This window comes from Strongylocentrotus purpuratus, unplaced genomic scaffold (assembly GCF_000002235.5).
Source record: "Strongylocentrotus purpuratus isolate Spur 01 unplaced genomic scaffold, Spur_5.0 spur5_scaffold_13, whole genome shotgun sequence".
In the NCBI taxonomy this organism is placed as follows: domain Eukaryota; kingdom Metazoa; phylum Echinodermata; class Echinoidea; order Camarodonta; family Strongylocentrotidae; genus Strongylocentrotus; species Strongylocentrotus purpuratus.
Window position 1 is genome coordinate 17,640,337 of NW_022145598.1, and position 16,358 is coordinate 17,656,694.

The 16,358-nt window shown below is 38.8% G+C and overlaps 1 protein-coding gene and 2 non-coding genes across 3 annotated transcripts; 2 read left to right on the forward strand and 1 right to left on the reverse strand.

Moving 5' to 3' along the window:
- Window positions 1-1,616: 1,616 nt before the first annotated feature.
- TRNAK-UUU lies at window positions 1,617-1,689 on the reverse strand. Its single transcript has one exon. It is a non-coding gene; the product is annotated as a tRNA-Lys (tRNA).
- Window positions 1,690-4,728: 3,039 nt separating this feature from the next.
- On the forward strand, window positions 4,729-4,810 carry TRNAS-GCU. Its single transcript has one exon. It is a non-coding gene; the product is annotated as a tRNA-Ser (tRNA).
- A 1,815-nt stretch (window positions 4,811-6,625) lies between these two features.
- LOC100888726 lies at window positions 6,626-16,009 on the forward strand. Its single transcript, XM_003729468.3, has 3 exons — window positions 6,626-6,961; window positions 13,095-13,270; window positions 15,239-16,009. The coding sequence occupies exons 2-3, from the start codon at window positions 13,162-13,164 to the stop codon at window positions 15,844-15,846; spliced, it is 717 nt and encodes a 238-aa protein (XP_003729516.2). The 5' UTR covers window positions 6,626-6,961; window positions 13,095-13,161; the 3' UTR covers window positions 15,847-16,009.
- Window positions 16,010-16,358: the final 349 nt, after the last annotated feature.

The window sequence follows — 16,358 nt, forward strand, 5'->3', positions numbered from 1 at the left end:
CTGCTTTATAGTGATTTCCACATTAACTAATGTATGACTAAGAATAAAAGCAATTAAAAACCTAAAGGCAAATAACTTTATTTTCCCAAGACGACTGAGGACTTTACCCCCCCCCCCCCCTCTTCCTCGTCTAACACCCCCGCATCCGTCCCTCTTCTCCCCTCCCGAAACCTGCGGCCCTTCCAGCTATACAATGTTGATTTAGAAAGCGTTGTAAGTGTTGTTAAAAAGCATCATGGTCATTTCTTATATCAGGTCCCATCCATACTATAGTCTACAGACAAACACGTCACAGATCGAAAGCACTGCAAAAGAAGGGAAAAAAGAGAGAACGAAGACAAACGGAAGTGCAAAATTGCTTGCAGATTCGGACATCTTCGATGCTAATTTTTCTCAACAACCACACCACACAAAGTTCCGGGAAAGACTTGGAGCCCGACACTGTATCATGGCGAGCCCTCGAGATGGAGAGACTAGTTTATCGATGCAAAGGGGTTGGGTGTATTTGAGCAGAACTCGACAATGGATATCCAGACAATTGCCTCTGATGGACTTGGGGGAAAAGACGAAGAATTCGTGAATGTATAATGAAGTGGCTTTGGAGCAAGAAGGCCCTTCATGTTTATTGAGGAGTTCTTTCATAGATCCTAGCTGAAAGGCCATTTCATCAAATCAGACACGGTTCTAGAAGATTTTATTGAGGGAAGGGGGTTGGGGCTAGGGGTTCGTTGCAAGGGGAGTGGGGTTCTAACATTCTTTTTTCATTTTTTACATGTGACTTCCTTAAATTCATTTAGAATCAAAATTTCTTGGGGGAGGGCGTTCAAATATCTTTTTGGGAGGGGCTTGAGCTCCCAACACCCCTCCCCTCCCTTTAACTAAAACCGCTTCAGTGGAAATGTCCTAAATTTGTTTTACATAAGGAATCTAATACATCCGTCTCCTCCTTGTAAAGAATTCGACATTCGACATGAACAAGAATGTTAAACATGTTAAAGCTTAACGTTTCTCGCATTCTCGAATTTCAGTGGTGAAATCTAGTGGAAATTTGACTTGAAAAGAAGTCTGGGGAATTGGACAACCTATGTTGCTGATATCAGTGTGTGCTAAATCTAAGCAGGAGTTGCCACGCATTATATCTTTACTGAATCTTGATTACTGTAAGTGGCGTATCATTACTTGAAGGTTTTCGTCTCTCGCACATACCGGTGCCCCCGCCCCCATGACAGTTCACCGACAGTCTAGTAAACTCTAAAGACACATAGTTCTATAAGCGTCATCAAGCGATGTAAAATGCTGGCCAGCAATCATTATGGGGTGCGATAAAGAAGATTTTAAAAACATTTGTGATGATCTCATTTTAGCAGAAAGATTTCAAAAAATTGACCGATGATTCGAAGCTAATCAATTCAATTCAATTCAATTTTTATTTCATTTAAAAAAAATCACATACAATATTATATACATTGAGAAGTGTATTGGATCATTAGCGACCGATAAAGCCGATGGCTGGAGGGAAGTGGGTGGACCCATAAATAATAAAATAGATAACAACAACGTTACAAATCAAGCGCTTATACCATCGAAGTCTCTAGGCGCTGAAAAAAGTTTGCTCTCGCCCGATGAGGGACTTGAACCCGCGACCCTCTGATTAAAAGTCAGATGCTCTACCGACTGAGCTAACCGGGCTTACGTAACGACAAATGTGGAATCAAATACATCATTCATGTGATATGTATTCTTTCCATCCATATACACAAGGTCAATGACGTTTAGTAAAATATTTTTTTTCTTCGATCAATTTCATTTGTATACAGGCCAGAATGGTTTGCCACCCGCACGCCCCTCTTTTTCTTCAGAATGGTCAAACCATTCAAAATTATTACTTCTTCACTCCCTCACTAAATCGATATTACTCAGTTAAGAATCAATCAATTACTCAATTTATCACTCAATCAGTCAACCAGTCAATCGTCAGTCAATCCATTAATCAGTCAGTCAATCAATCAATCGCTCAATCAATTAATCACTCAATTCATCAATCGATCAGTCAACCAGCCAAATGATCAGTCAATCAATTAATCAGTCAATTAATCAATCAATCAATCAATACTCAATTCATCAATCGATCAGTCAATTGATCTATATCAATCAATCAATCAATCAAAAAAATTACTCAAATAATTCGTCGCTGTTTTCACGAAGTGACGGTAGTGAAAAAAAATTGCATTCACTTTGCGTTACGATTTTCCTCACTACCGTCACTTCGTGAAAACAAGGACGAATTATTCAACTATTAACCTATTATTACACTCACCCACTTAACTAATTATCTACTAATCAACCAATCCACGCATTACCCGAACATCCATTCAACACATCAATCAATCTATTTAACATTACATAACACCTTTTCAACTAACATACTGATTTTAATACATATTTACCTTCGATTGCAGCTACTCTGTTAAAAAAACAGCCGCGTCACCCGTTACCCATCAGCTATTTCTCGTTAACGTTGATAATAATTCTTGATTCAACATCATATAAAGGAATCAACTGTTTCGGCCTATGGCGACGATGAAAGTAACAAGCAGTGTTACAGAATAACAGGAACGACAAAATTATGGACGATGAAACAGAAAGACTTGCCTAATCTTGATGGAATTCCAGATTATGTCGAGTCGGTCAATGATAAATGTTTCATGACAACTTCTAATACAGACCTGCATTGCTATATTGCTAGATGAGGGGTGAGTTTAAGGGGCAAAGCACCTCCCAACATTTTTCATTACACGGGCCATTCCAGGTGATTGGGTGTTAGCGCATAGTCAATAGATCGTGTTGGCTTTCAGATAGAAATTAAATGGCACACAAATCTAACTGAGGTTTCTTGTTAAAAGAGGCACGCACCATACACACTGTATAAAACACACGTACATTACGTATACAAAAAGTTCGCAATTATCCTTCTAGAAATATTTTACTCAATTAAAACATACTTTCGTTATAGCAAAAAGAAAACTTTGCATAGATTTTGCGTCGTCATATGACATAGTCCAGAATAGGTTAAGTTGAGCCATTTAACAGTTTACCTAATTGTGTCTGATTACATAACCATTTGAAAAATATTATGTTGTATTAAACTTTCAATCGAGTAGCACATATTTCTTACTCATTGTTAAAGTTTATATCTTGCTTTAATCAATCCCAAGTATCAATTTATCCACAATGATGTACCTTGTAGAGAAATGATTCTGGCTTCTATACATGGGTAATAACGTTCAAGAATTGATTTTAAGGAACCACGCCCTCATCTCTCATAGAGCCTAACCTTCCCTTGAATAAGCAAGAAATATTTCGATTTTAAATGGATTTTATTATGAAACTTTTGAATTAATATTTCGCATACTACTCCGAGTTTCGGTGTTTCAGCCACCCCCCCCCCCCCCCCCCCCCGTTCTACGTGTATCTTGTCTTCGTACGACGCCTCTTGCTTAAGCGAGATCACGTGACCGAGTTGAACTCATTCAGTTGCGCGCCCGGGTGATTCAAAGACCAATGAGCAACGCTTTGAGCACTCTTGACTTTTTAAACCTCAATTCATGAGTCCATTAACGACTACTCCAGCGGTTACGTGAGATAACAGCTATAAAATGAAGAAAGACAAAGAAAGGGGGAACAAGATGTAAAGACAGATAGAAAGCATTGGGAGAGACAAATAGAAACAAATAAGGCTGCATGGAAAGAGGAGAGACGGAGAGACAGAGAGAGAAAGGCAGAGAGGGGCAGGGATAGAGAGAGGGGGTAAAGAGAGAGAGAGAAGTGGCAGAGAGAGAGAGGGGTAGAGACAAAAGGAAGAGAGGGGATGCAGAGAGGCAGAGGGAAGAGAGATATGGAAAGAAAGAGAGAAAGAAAGGAGAGAGAGAGAGAGAGAGAAAGAGAGAGAGAGGGAGGGATGGGATGGAAAGAACAAATGATAGAGGAGAGGAAAAAAGGTACAAGAATGGGGCTATTTCAGAGATAGAGAGAGACAGAGAGAGAGAGAGAGAGAGAGTACGAAAGAGATAGTATATGAAAAAAAGAAGAGAGAGAGATAGAGGGGATGGGGAAGTTGGGTAAAGAAAATGAAAATTTTGACTTAAAAAACTGCGAGAAGGTATTTCCAACGATCCTCTTCACTGTGGTCTGATTATGACTTGGTAATGTACACATTTTAGTGACATTTTTCGTTTCTCCATCAGTATAGAAATACAATTATTTGGATTTACAAGACGCATTTATATGAGGGTACAAAACACTGTACACTATTATTTCTTTCTTTCTTTATTTATATTTAAATTGGTGATGAGTTCATATCTGGTTATTTTATAATCACATCTGACTAAAAAGGAGGGCTGTTTTTTCTCTGACATTTGACAATAAAGGCCCCCAAATTTGAGTAAATATATGCTTGTACATGTAAAAATGGGAAAAAACTTATGAACACAGCAAAAGACAGATGCTCTTCATAGGCCCTACTCAACGTTTCATATTGGGACGTTATTCATTTCTATTATTAACCAATTGCGTGCAGCATAACTCTATCGTACTATGAGATAATACAATGATAACCAAGCCGCCAAAATGGTAACAGGTGTTTTAACTTCGTACACATTATTCATTACGCTTACACAAAAACAGTCTGTTGTAATAATGCAAATACATCTGTATTATAGTATATATTCAGACGAGGTGGCCGAGTGGTTAAGGCGATGGACTGCTAATCCATTGTGCTCTGCACGCGTGGGTTCGAATCCCATCCTCGTCGCCAAGTATTCTTTTAACGATCTTTATGACTATTTTGACACCAGCTTTAAAATGGAATTTTACCATTTTTATCCATTGGAATTGAGCAATAGCTTGTTATACAGCCTTTTACTCTCATCTTAATTAAGAGAAATATATTCGCTTTGAGTAAGTCTGTTTCTTGGTAATTCGCACTGTCCACTCAATGGACTACTAGAGCATACAGGAGTATCCACTTCAAATGTATATATTACCATACCAGAGATTTCCGGCGGAAAATAAATAGAAAAGGAGAGAGTATTCAGAAGAGAAGCCCAATTGATGGATTTTGCTATATTTACCTTATACGATGATGGAGCGGATCCCAATTAAATGATTGGTTGAGAGCGTACACGTGACCAGGCATTTATTTTGCCTAACACGTAATTTTTGCTAATGACCGGTCATTAGTAAAATCATGTTATAAAACATCATTGTATAAAACAAATAAAACACATCATTTTTTCGAGCATTAGCCCCCCCCCCCCCCCCCGCAATTCCCTCTTTCCTTTAAGCCAATCATTGATGATAAGTTTGTTCATAATATAATTAAAAATATGAGATGACATTAAATCTAATCTTGAGCTCTGGTATGGGAATCGTTTGTCGAGAGAACAGGGCTTTAATTTATTCTGGATTGTTTACCCTCCGGTAGATTGGTTTCTTGAACCAGTAAAATAAAAACTAGCTGGAAATCATCTTCAATAAAAATCGCAACTCTCATTTGCACATATGAGCACATGGTGTCGAGCCTACTTACCTTGATTTCCTTATCTTTCTATGCTGATTACTAAGCCACTATATATTTTCTACCAAAATCGGTTGGCACATGTAATATATTTGTAATCTTGAACATTCATTGTAAGTTTTATTGGATTCTGTGAACAATTGTTTTCTATCTTTACCAGAACTCAAGCTTATCTTTAATGGCATCGTTTAAGAATGTTAAATCCGAGATGCACGGCCCTACGTGGTATCAGTGTCTGTGATATGGTGTAATATTGAAGCCCTACAAAAATGCGCTTCAAAATGACCAAGAAGTGCCTTTCAAGTCCAACAGGATTGGTGTAACGACAGGGGGCGCACTTACACAAGACGACGATACTACATTGGATGGTCATCATTTGAGGATATGATTTTATCGTGTGCCTATGATCTTTGATAATAGAGAAAATGAGGAAAAATAAACTTAAATGTTCTATGAAGAGAGAGGGGGAAGAGAGGGGGAGGGGGAGATGGGGAGAAGAAAACAAGAGGGAGAAAGAGAGAGAGAGAAAGAGAAAGAAAGAGAGAAAGAAAAAGAGAGTGAGCGAGAGAGAGAGAGAGAGAGAGAGAGAAGGAGAAGAAGAAAAGGGGGAAGAAGAAGAAGAAGAAAAAGAAGAAGAAGAAGAAGAAGTAGAAGGAGGAGAAGGAGGCGAATTAGAAGAAAAAGGAGAGGAAAAGTAGAAGTAGTAGTAGTAGTAGTAGTAGTAATATTAGTAGTGGAAGTAGTAGTAGTAGTAGTAGTAGTAGTAGTAGTAGTAGTAGTAGTAGAAGAAGTATTAGGTAAGCAACTCTTTATATAACAAATTTTGCTTTCCTATCATCCATAAAATAATGTCGCCCCTTTAATCCATCGTAAGGGGATTTTTTTCCCCCCTTCATTCCAGACAGTTTTACGCCCCCGCATATTCCTGCTGGCTACGCCACTTTGGGTGTTCTAGGGCTCTAACACGCCCCTGCCCTGAGCAAGGCTTGCTAATCAGTGTTAGTGCGTCCCTAAATCCTTACAGATCCATGCACCCTTCACATCTAAAATTGCCCCCTTCCCGTGAGCGTCTGGCTGAGTCACGGCACGAGCTACCGCATGACCAACCTTCATCGTTACCGCACATCGACAGCCTGTAGAACAACTTACAAGGGGCTCCCCCTATACGCTCATTCTCATGTTTTACTACACTGGGGTAATTTGCATGAGCTCGTAACTTGATAGCTACGCGAGGTTGTGAGCTCGTTTTAGAGTTGAACTTTTGGCATGTTTTGATTAAAATGACGTCAATGGTTGGATGTAACGCTCTTTGTTTCTGGAGCACATTATTAACGGGGTAAAGTGATACGAGCAGAGCTGCTGTTGGATTTATACATCTGTTCTTTGGTGAGTTAAAATTGTTCCTTTATATTGTGGATTTTTCATTTGCTATTGACAATTTGTAATTTGAGTGTCATAAATTTAGAGTAATTAAAAGCTATACGTACGCAATGTGGTTCCATTAATAATGTTAATTCATCTAATGTTAACAATAATGTTAATTCATTACAGGGCTCCTTTGAAAAGCAGGCCTTGTGACTCTGAAAGGACTACCCTATATTTTAAAGAAGACTGAATCTATAATAGTTATTAAAAAAATACCCAGCTGGCATTAATCTGATATGACTATTTCAAAAGGAAGTGACTACTCCAGATCGTTGATAGATAGTTTAATGTTCTATATTTGTTTTTGGCTTAATGTCATCATTCCTGTCATATACTCTATACTTTGAAACTTATCGGGCCAAAATACTGACAACATTTTGAAACCGCAAGGAGTTGAGATTGTGGCTATACAGTAAGGAGATGGAGACGCGTTGCAAACATTTCAATAGTTTGAAAAGTTTAGCAATTGTCTTTTCTTCCAATTGATATCTATAATGAACAAAGTGATACAGGCTGATTTTATAATATGATCATGGCACTAATGGTTTAGACCATTCCTTGTCTCTTATGGGGGGAAACTTCTTGACAAGGCACCATGGGCCTACTCTGAAGGCCTATCGAACTCCTTACACGCATCACCTATTGGTGATGAATCATTAATTAGACCCTTATGAATCGCCCATCCAAACAGACAGCCGTGTTGTCTGAGAAATGTTGGACGGACGGGGCGTTTGAAGCACTCTTACGGTAGATTTATCAGGCATTCGACATGCTCTGTCACCTGGTGAAAATCGTCGTTATTAAGATATTTTAAGAAAGTAGGAGGGAAAGGAGCGCAGGGCCTCATTCTTCCGACAAGATAGCCGAACTCTTTTTGTTCTCGTCTTGTTAAGGGAGAATAATATCATGAAGTTTCTAAATCTGCCGAGAAAATTGAAAATAATATCTGAAATTAGAATAAAGTTATCAATACACAGGAAAAACATCAATAACCTCACCTAAGTTTGATTATTCCAATAGTTTCAATGGAGTTTGGTGGTGGTGGTAGTGGTGGTGACTGTAGGGGTCCATGCTTTCAGATGGTACACTTTTGTAGCGATTCATGTATTTATGAACGACATGCATTTTGATAGGGCACCATACTTAGTCTTCAAAACCACCTGTTGTGTTTATACGCCCATCCCGTCTGGCCCAACATGAATTCAAATACTGAGATCAACTCGAATCCATTTTACCAACTTACGGTACAAGCTTTAAAATGCCCCCTTATCAAAGCCGCGTAGAATCTCGAATAATCTTCGCTTTCCTTTCTCAGTACTCCGAAAGGGATTGAACGCCCTTCCTTCGGTCTCAATAAATAATTGTTTTTAACATTTCATGTGACTAGTATATTCGAAAACATGGAATAAGTGAAATGAATAAATAAAACACATCAATAGATGTGGAGAAATTAATATGAAAATAAGTTAAGAACGTTTGGGAGGCTATTTTAATCACATTGATAGAATTTGTCTTTAAGGAAAAGAGGGATAAAGATCATAGGCTTTGGAGGATGTTAATATAAATTATTTTAATTGATAGATAAACTCTATGAACAAAAAAGTTTCCCCAAGATTTACCTTCATTGTCAAACCGATCCATTTCATGTTTAGCACTTTTCATAAAAAATATGAAAATAAAAAATACGTAGTCTAACATGTTCAGAGTATGAAAGGAGTGGGTTGTGTTATAAACTGACCCAATTTTTCGCTTGGTTGCTCCCCCCCCCCCCTCCTTTAAAACTGACATTTTAGGGTAGATGAGATGACCGTGTACCCCAATCTCTCTCTCTCTCTCTCTCTCTCTCTCTCTCTCTCTCTCTCTCTCTCTCTCTCTCTCTCTCTCTCTCTTTCATTTCCCCTTTAATCTATAATGCATCCTAATGTGATCTATGGGATTGATAGAGGATCATCTTAGCTTGGCCTCAGACTTAGAGCTTCCTCAACTGTTTGGATATCCTCCCATGTACATGTGGGTCAGTCCATGTTCAAATGTGATAGGGTACGGCATGGATAATCATTATGACGATTTATAGAGACAATCATTCTGAAGTTTTGTTTTTGTTTTGTTTTTGTTTTCATTGTATACATTTGGGTCAGTCCATGTCCAACTATGATAGAGTACAGCATGGATAATCGTTATGACGATTTTTTGAGACAATCATTCTGAAGTTTTATTTTTGTTTTTTTGTTTTCTTTGGTTTGTATCAAAGTCAAACTACTGGTCAACTGAACATGCTGAATGTACTCGCTTGTATGTTTAAATGCATACCGTTTGCAGGTATATTTAAAATATTAATAATAATAATATCTTAAAATGTATTTTTATAGTTATGTGTCGTATTCGTCTATCTATATCATGTATACATGGTATAAGCATGACAAGTGAAACGTTGCAGCTTTTTTGTATTCAGGGTGGGGGGGGGGGGTGTTTCACAAAGATTCTAAGTCGAACTTAACTCTAACTTGGACTTAAATAATATGCAAAGCCATTTGTAGCCTGATAATGAAATATATTAAAAAGCGAAAATTCAAGTATTTTTGACTTTTCATAAATTCCACATCAAGAACATGAAATCTCCTTGATAATAGAAAATATGAATGATTTGTATCAACATTGTTATTCCTTTTAAAATAACTTTTATAAAATATTTTCATAGATGCTAACGGCTTTCCATAATAGTCCAGTCCAACTTAGAGATAAGTTCGACTTAGAATCTTTGTGAAACACCCCCCTGGTGTTCAAGTTTCATTTGGATATGAAACTTATAAGCTTATAGTCTCTCGAACTGAAGGTTGTGTATTAATTGGATCAAACCATGCCCACGAGGCCAATCAAGGGTTTTGAGAACTTCAACACGAACTTCAACACTTCAACGTCATCTGTATTATGATTATTATTATGTAATTAATTCGGCAAAGACAAGAACACATCCATTCAGAGCGTACAAAATCACGAATTATACGTTCATGGTAAAATATCAAATAATATGTCATGGAATCAGCTAACAAATAGGAGGGGCTTTTTGTAATGAGGGCACTGCGGCGGGGGAGGGGGGGGGGGGCTACCAGGGATATGAAAGGGTAATCTTGTCAAATGTATCGTATACATGTGTCAGGTACTCAGGGTTTGTAGTAGGCCTAGGTAGGGTGCAAATTGCCAAGTAATGACTACTAATACTGTTTTTCCTGTATACAAACCGCGTATTAACCTCCGCTATAAAGCATAAAGCTATGAAGCATACACATATGACTTACTTCATGACCCTAATATAATTATGGTAAATAAGCCTGAAATGGGTGTTAGGTGAAGGAGAATAATTATTGTTAACTTGGTCATGACAAGAAAAGGGGGAGTGACAGATTTGTATTTACAGATTCTGTCGTGCAAAAGCCTGCATAAGTTTTTTGATAATTTATTTCAGTATACTGAAAAGAAGATGAGTATCAAAGGCATGTTTGTAGAACAGTCTCATCTGTATTGTCATACAATATGTTCCACGAGTGCTAAACACGCTGAAGTAGATTGACTATGTATAATCAAGTACATAAACAAAACATTTTTAGGACAATCTATGAATGTTTCGGTTTCTCAGCTTCGCAATGGTTTAACAACTGAAAATTATTGTCGTTGGTGATATGAATCGTTAAAAATGGAATATCATAACGAAAGACTTAAAATGAATTAACATGGCCGAGTGTAAAACAGGGGAGGAGAGAGGAACAAAACCACTCACTATTCATTTGGAAAAGTCGGCAGAAGAAGAGAATCTGACGCTGCTTCGTGTTTTAAAAAGGATCTCGACAAAGGGAACAGTTCGATTACTTATCTTTTCTTTCTGTAATTTTATTCACATACTCTGACCCTTGACCTATGACCTTTCCAGAACTGCAAAGGCTTGTTATGATTTAAAGGCATCGTTTAACAATGTTAAATCTGAGATGCAAGGCCCTACGTGTTATCAGTGTCTGTGATATGTTGTTATATTGAAGCCCTTAAAAAAAATGCGCTTCAAAACGGTCAAGAAGTGCCTCAAAAAGCAAAAGTCTTTGACGGACCGGTTTTACCATACTCATTTTCCCCAATAGACTGTAGTGTTATGAAAACCGTTAGAAAAACGCAAAACTTGATTTCGATTTCCAATCATAAATATCTAGATAATTAGACAGGCGATCGGCTTGTAAAAGTCACGAGGTTCCTGACTGACCTAAAGGTTTGTAATTATTATTGCAGCATGAGATATATCCAGGATTTTGTTTCAGAATCTGAGACAAAGTTACCCAATCCCTTTAATGCCCCCCTCTCGGCATACAACCAATGGCACATCCCTATACCTGACCAACTGATAATACAGGCTAATTCGTAAGGGAAGCACGCCTCGGAACCTCCTTCGGCTAGTCATTTTATGTTAACACCCCCCCCCCCCCTATCCCCCCTATCCCACCCCCCCCCCCCCCCACCTCATGAAAATATCTGGAACTGTGACTGAAATGGTTTTAGGTATGTGGTCCTTCTCTCGCCAAATGATAGGCACTATTAACTTTAGAGGAATCAAGCTTGCCGTAGTAACGCCCTCTAATTATCTTTTCATTACACTTCATTAAACAAAAAATGGTTCCTGGATGTGGGGGGGGGGGGGTTAATGAATGTTCCCATACAAGGGCTCAGTTAGGAAGACAGGTGAATTTTGGGAATCTTTCAGGGGTAGCTCTGCGGGATATAATATCCTTTCTGGATTGGATGCTGTCCAAGTTCCTTCCGCTTGTTGAAAGGTCAGGCAATCCTAAAAATAGCCCTACCAAGAAATGAGACGGTGAAATGAGTGGTCAGACTGACCAGTTGACCACTCAATCATCAAATGCAGGGAAATTTATAAAACGAAATATTAATTGTTAAATAATACAATCAATTGTATATTACAATTTTCATTAAAGCCTGTCTGCACTAGTTTGGCCAGGAGGTATTAGACCTCCCAGTGTGGTCACTGACAGGTGGTTATCTAATCAAATCAGCTCTTAATTAACATAAGAAAAAAGGGGGTCATGGGGGACCAACGGGTACCGCTTCTGCATTGTTTGCTATATAGAGGGCGGAAGTAGCTACAAGTAGTGCAGTCCCGCTTAAACGAAATCAATTTAGGCACGAGCAGCTGAATAGTATGTAGATTTAAGAAGCGTCAACCTACTGCATACAGTGCAGCAACTTTCGTATAATTGTTATTGTTAATAGTGCTATATTTATCATCATGTTCCAAAAATGAAATGATGTTTAATATTCCTTTCATCCCAGGTTATGTAAAACCTTCAAATATGATTAGATTTCTTACAGACACTCAACGGATTTTAAAAATCATGTTTAAAATAATTTGTTTTGCTTTTAAAGATTTTGATTATACAAGTACATTTACTATGACGTGTTGGTCAAAAGTTTGCATTTGGGATCTGATACCATGTTTTGAGATTTTAAAATGTTTTAACCGAAACTCCTTCCTTTTTCTGATAAAGGATGACACTATGACTACATAATATCAGAAAATAACAAACAAGTTTTAAAAAAAGAAGATTACATTTGTATTTCGAATCAAATTAACATTACCACTGGCCAAGGTATCTCCAATTTCACCATGTAATGATGATCGTTATTGTAAAAAAAATGTACGTCGAATTTTCCTCGAATACAGTCCTCACCTGACACATAATTTAATTTAATGTAATTAAGGAACTTTACATAACTATCTTGATTTAAGGAGCCACGAACGAACGAACCTGAAATATGAATTCAAAGTGAAACGTTAAATACATAATTATGGAACATTGATGTTCATAATGCCCTTTTTAAAGAAGAACAGGAAACTGTTTATCTAAAATCTCGAGTCTTTGCAAAATGTAGGAAATATTAATTTCTGTGGCTGAATTGAAATAGAAAACGAGCGTCACATGTGCCAACTTCCTACGCAAAAGAATTATCTGATGCGCTAATATTAGATCTTCGCTTAGGAACAATCTATTATGATTCATTAACTACGTTTAACCCGTTTACTTCTCTTACCATGCAGTCGACAAAGGATTGTCCCTCTCTTAAGGATGACGAACTTGACTTCCAAACCATGACGTCATCAAGCTATGTCTCAACTCAACGGCGTTAAAGGACGTCATAGAGAGTTTCTCGATAGAGGGCGCGATTTTTCTCTCTTAGGTCGAGTGAATTTCAGAGGCTCCGTCATGTTTCATGGTAATGTTTTCTCACTTTCATTTCTTTCTTTCTTTCTTTTTTCTGTTAAGCATGCAGTTTAGGGGAAATTCGTCTAAAATATAGTCAGTACAAAATAATGATTGATATACAAAATTTGTTGTTAACAAACTATATTGCCGCTGAAGACACAATCAGTACCATCTTTAAAAATGTTTTCCTTTGAATCTTTTTTTAAATTCGATTTCTTATCCGGTACGTCCGGTGACTCAATTATTGTTCGTTAACGGAATTAGATGGTGCTCTCAAACTAAAATCCAAAGGAACGTATCTTGAACACTTGCTTGTTGAAGTTCTCTCTCTCTCTCTCTCTCTCTCTCTCTCTCTCTCTCTCTCTCTCTCTCTCTCTCTCTCACTCACACTCTCGTATTATGTAGACAAACCGGTAACCTCCCCCACCCCCTTCCTTTCTCTCTCTCTCTCTCTCTCTCTCTCTCTCTCTCTCTCTCTCGGTCTCCTTCATCTTGAAATTCGTGAACATGTTTGTGCACATGATTGTCAGCCCCCTCCCTCCCTCCCCCTTATAAAAATTAATGTGAGCGTATTTCGTTGATTTGTATGATGGTAAGATACTTTATCATTGCAAACTTATGCATTTTTAATTTGAAGTGGGCCAGCATACGAACTATACGATCCGACAGTAAAAATAATTGTAACCCAGAAAAGTCCCAGAGGCTCCCTTGCAGTAGAAGTTAGTAACGCAACCTGATTTTTCAAAACATCGTAATGAAAGAGGACTTGCGCTTTCCTTCTCTTCTTTCTTTCTCCTCCTCCTCCCCTTCTCATTTCTCCTTCTTTCTTCTTCTTCTTCTTCTTCTCCTCCTCTTTCTTCTTCTTCTTCTTCTTCTTCTTCTTCTCCTTCTTTTTCTTCTTCTTCTCCTCCTCTTTCTTCTTCTTCTTCTTCTTCTTCTTCTTCTTCTTCTTCTCCTCCTCTTTCTTCTTCTTCTTCTTCTTCTTCTTCTTCTTCTTCTTCTTCTTCTCCTCCTCTTTCTTCTTCTTCTTCTTCTTCTTCTTCTCCTCCTCCTCCTCCGCCTCATCATTCTTCTTCTTCTTCTTCTTCTTCTTCTTCTCCTCCTTCTTCTTCTTCTTCTTCTTCTTCTTCTTCTTCTTCTACTTCTTCTTCTTCTTCTTCTTCTTCTCCTTCTTCTTCTTCTTCTTCTTCTCCTTCTTTTTCTCCTTCTCCTTTTCCTTCTTCTTCTCCTTCTTCTTCCTATTCTCATTTTAATTCTACTTTCTTTTTCACCCAAGACATTCAAAATATGTAAAAGTCCAGGTTTGACAATAATTGCAACTCTTGCATGCAATTACTGTTCTTTAACTATATCCCCCATAACGATGACTTATACAAAGTCCCTTGATGAATTAGTGCCAATTATTATTCACCTTGTTGTCCTCTCAAACTTCGGGTAACGCCTAAATCTTTTTCCTTTGTAACATTTTTCTTTCCCTTTTTTCATGTTTGTTGGCAAACTTCCCTGCGCTTATACTCTCCCCATACAGTGGTCTACCCTGGTGTAATGGGGGAAAGGGAGAAGGGAGAAGGGGGAGGAGGAGGGGTGGATGAGGATAAATGGTGAATACGCTAAATATACGCTAGATAGATGTATAGACCAGTGGCGTAGCGTGGATGGAAACATTGAGAGGGCGTCGGCATCACTGTGGTTGGGCAACATCGTCTCACTCAAAGCGGTGTTGAGGATGAACAAAGGGTTTTCTTTATACGCTATCTTTCACCCTCTCATTTCTCTCTTGTCCTAATTTCTCATCCCCCCCCCAATTAATATAACTAGTATAATATATAGTACGCATTTTAATAGCCCCTACACCCCCCCCCCCCCCCCCTCCCAATGACTACAGTTCCCCCTAAATGGCTGGACCCATATGTCACTAATTACAGTTAGAGTTTTATGGCAGATCTCTTAGTCTAAATTTGTCTTTTCTTGTTTGCAGCCGATCTCTCCCAGTTGTTCCCCTGGATGCTGGCCATCTTCACGGTGCTCGGTCTCATCGCATGCTGTGCCTGGTTTTACAAATGCCTCAAGAAGTGCAACGATCGCTGCTCCCTCCTTCGCTCCGAGCACAATATGTCCCACAGCACACAATCATCGCGACCCGACCCGCACGACTTCTATCAGATAGGTGCCTACAGGACGTCGCGACCATCAGCAAGTGTTCACGTCGCTTCGACATCGCTCTCCACATCACTCTCGACACCGCTAGTCAATACGATGAGGGAAAGTTACGCGTACCGCGGACCTTTCGCTCTCAAGACGCACTTCGTACCGCCGTACGCGCATCTCGCCCCTCCACCGTCATACGATGAGGCGATGTCGTCACAGGGCGGCGCATCGCCCGCAGGGTTTGTAGTCAACGTCGGACAGAGCTCGACCCAACAGGAAATGTCTGATATGGGACTACAGGAAGAAGTTCACGATGATGGTGATCAGATTGTTGAGGAGGAAGATGAGATAGATGACGGAAGACAGGATGATTTAGCTCAGCTTACTGAGACGTCGAGTGGTCACAGCGATCACAGGAACAGAGAAAATAATTTATGATCATCATAATTATGTGATTGCTTATTCATGACTGTGAGTGACATTGTGATAAAAATGCCTTCATTAAAATGACGCCCCGATACTGTTAGCGCCATAACTTGTTCTCGAATCCGAGTCATTTAGGTCCTAAGACTATCTTCCTATCCATTGAGCCCAATCGCCTTCCACCTGACGAAGACTATACAGCTGGGACCCATTTCATAAAGCCTTTTTTCAATGACAAATGACAAAAATCAGTGACAAATCTGCTGATAACCAATCAGAAGCAAGGATTTCAGTAGCTTATAACAATACTGTCATTTGTCACTGATGACAAGTTTTGTGAAACGCCCCCCTGTGCACTGAAACCCCGGTCACACCCAGTGACCAAACCCAGACACCAGACAGACGACAGATCGAACACAAAAATACATTACCATGCACCAATAACTAAAGCCTCGGTCACAAAATGCCATTACGAACTGCTACGAACGCCGTACGAACGATTTTCAGACAATGGAAATTCGGGAAGA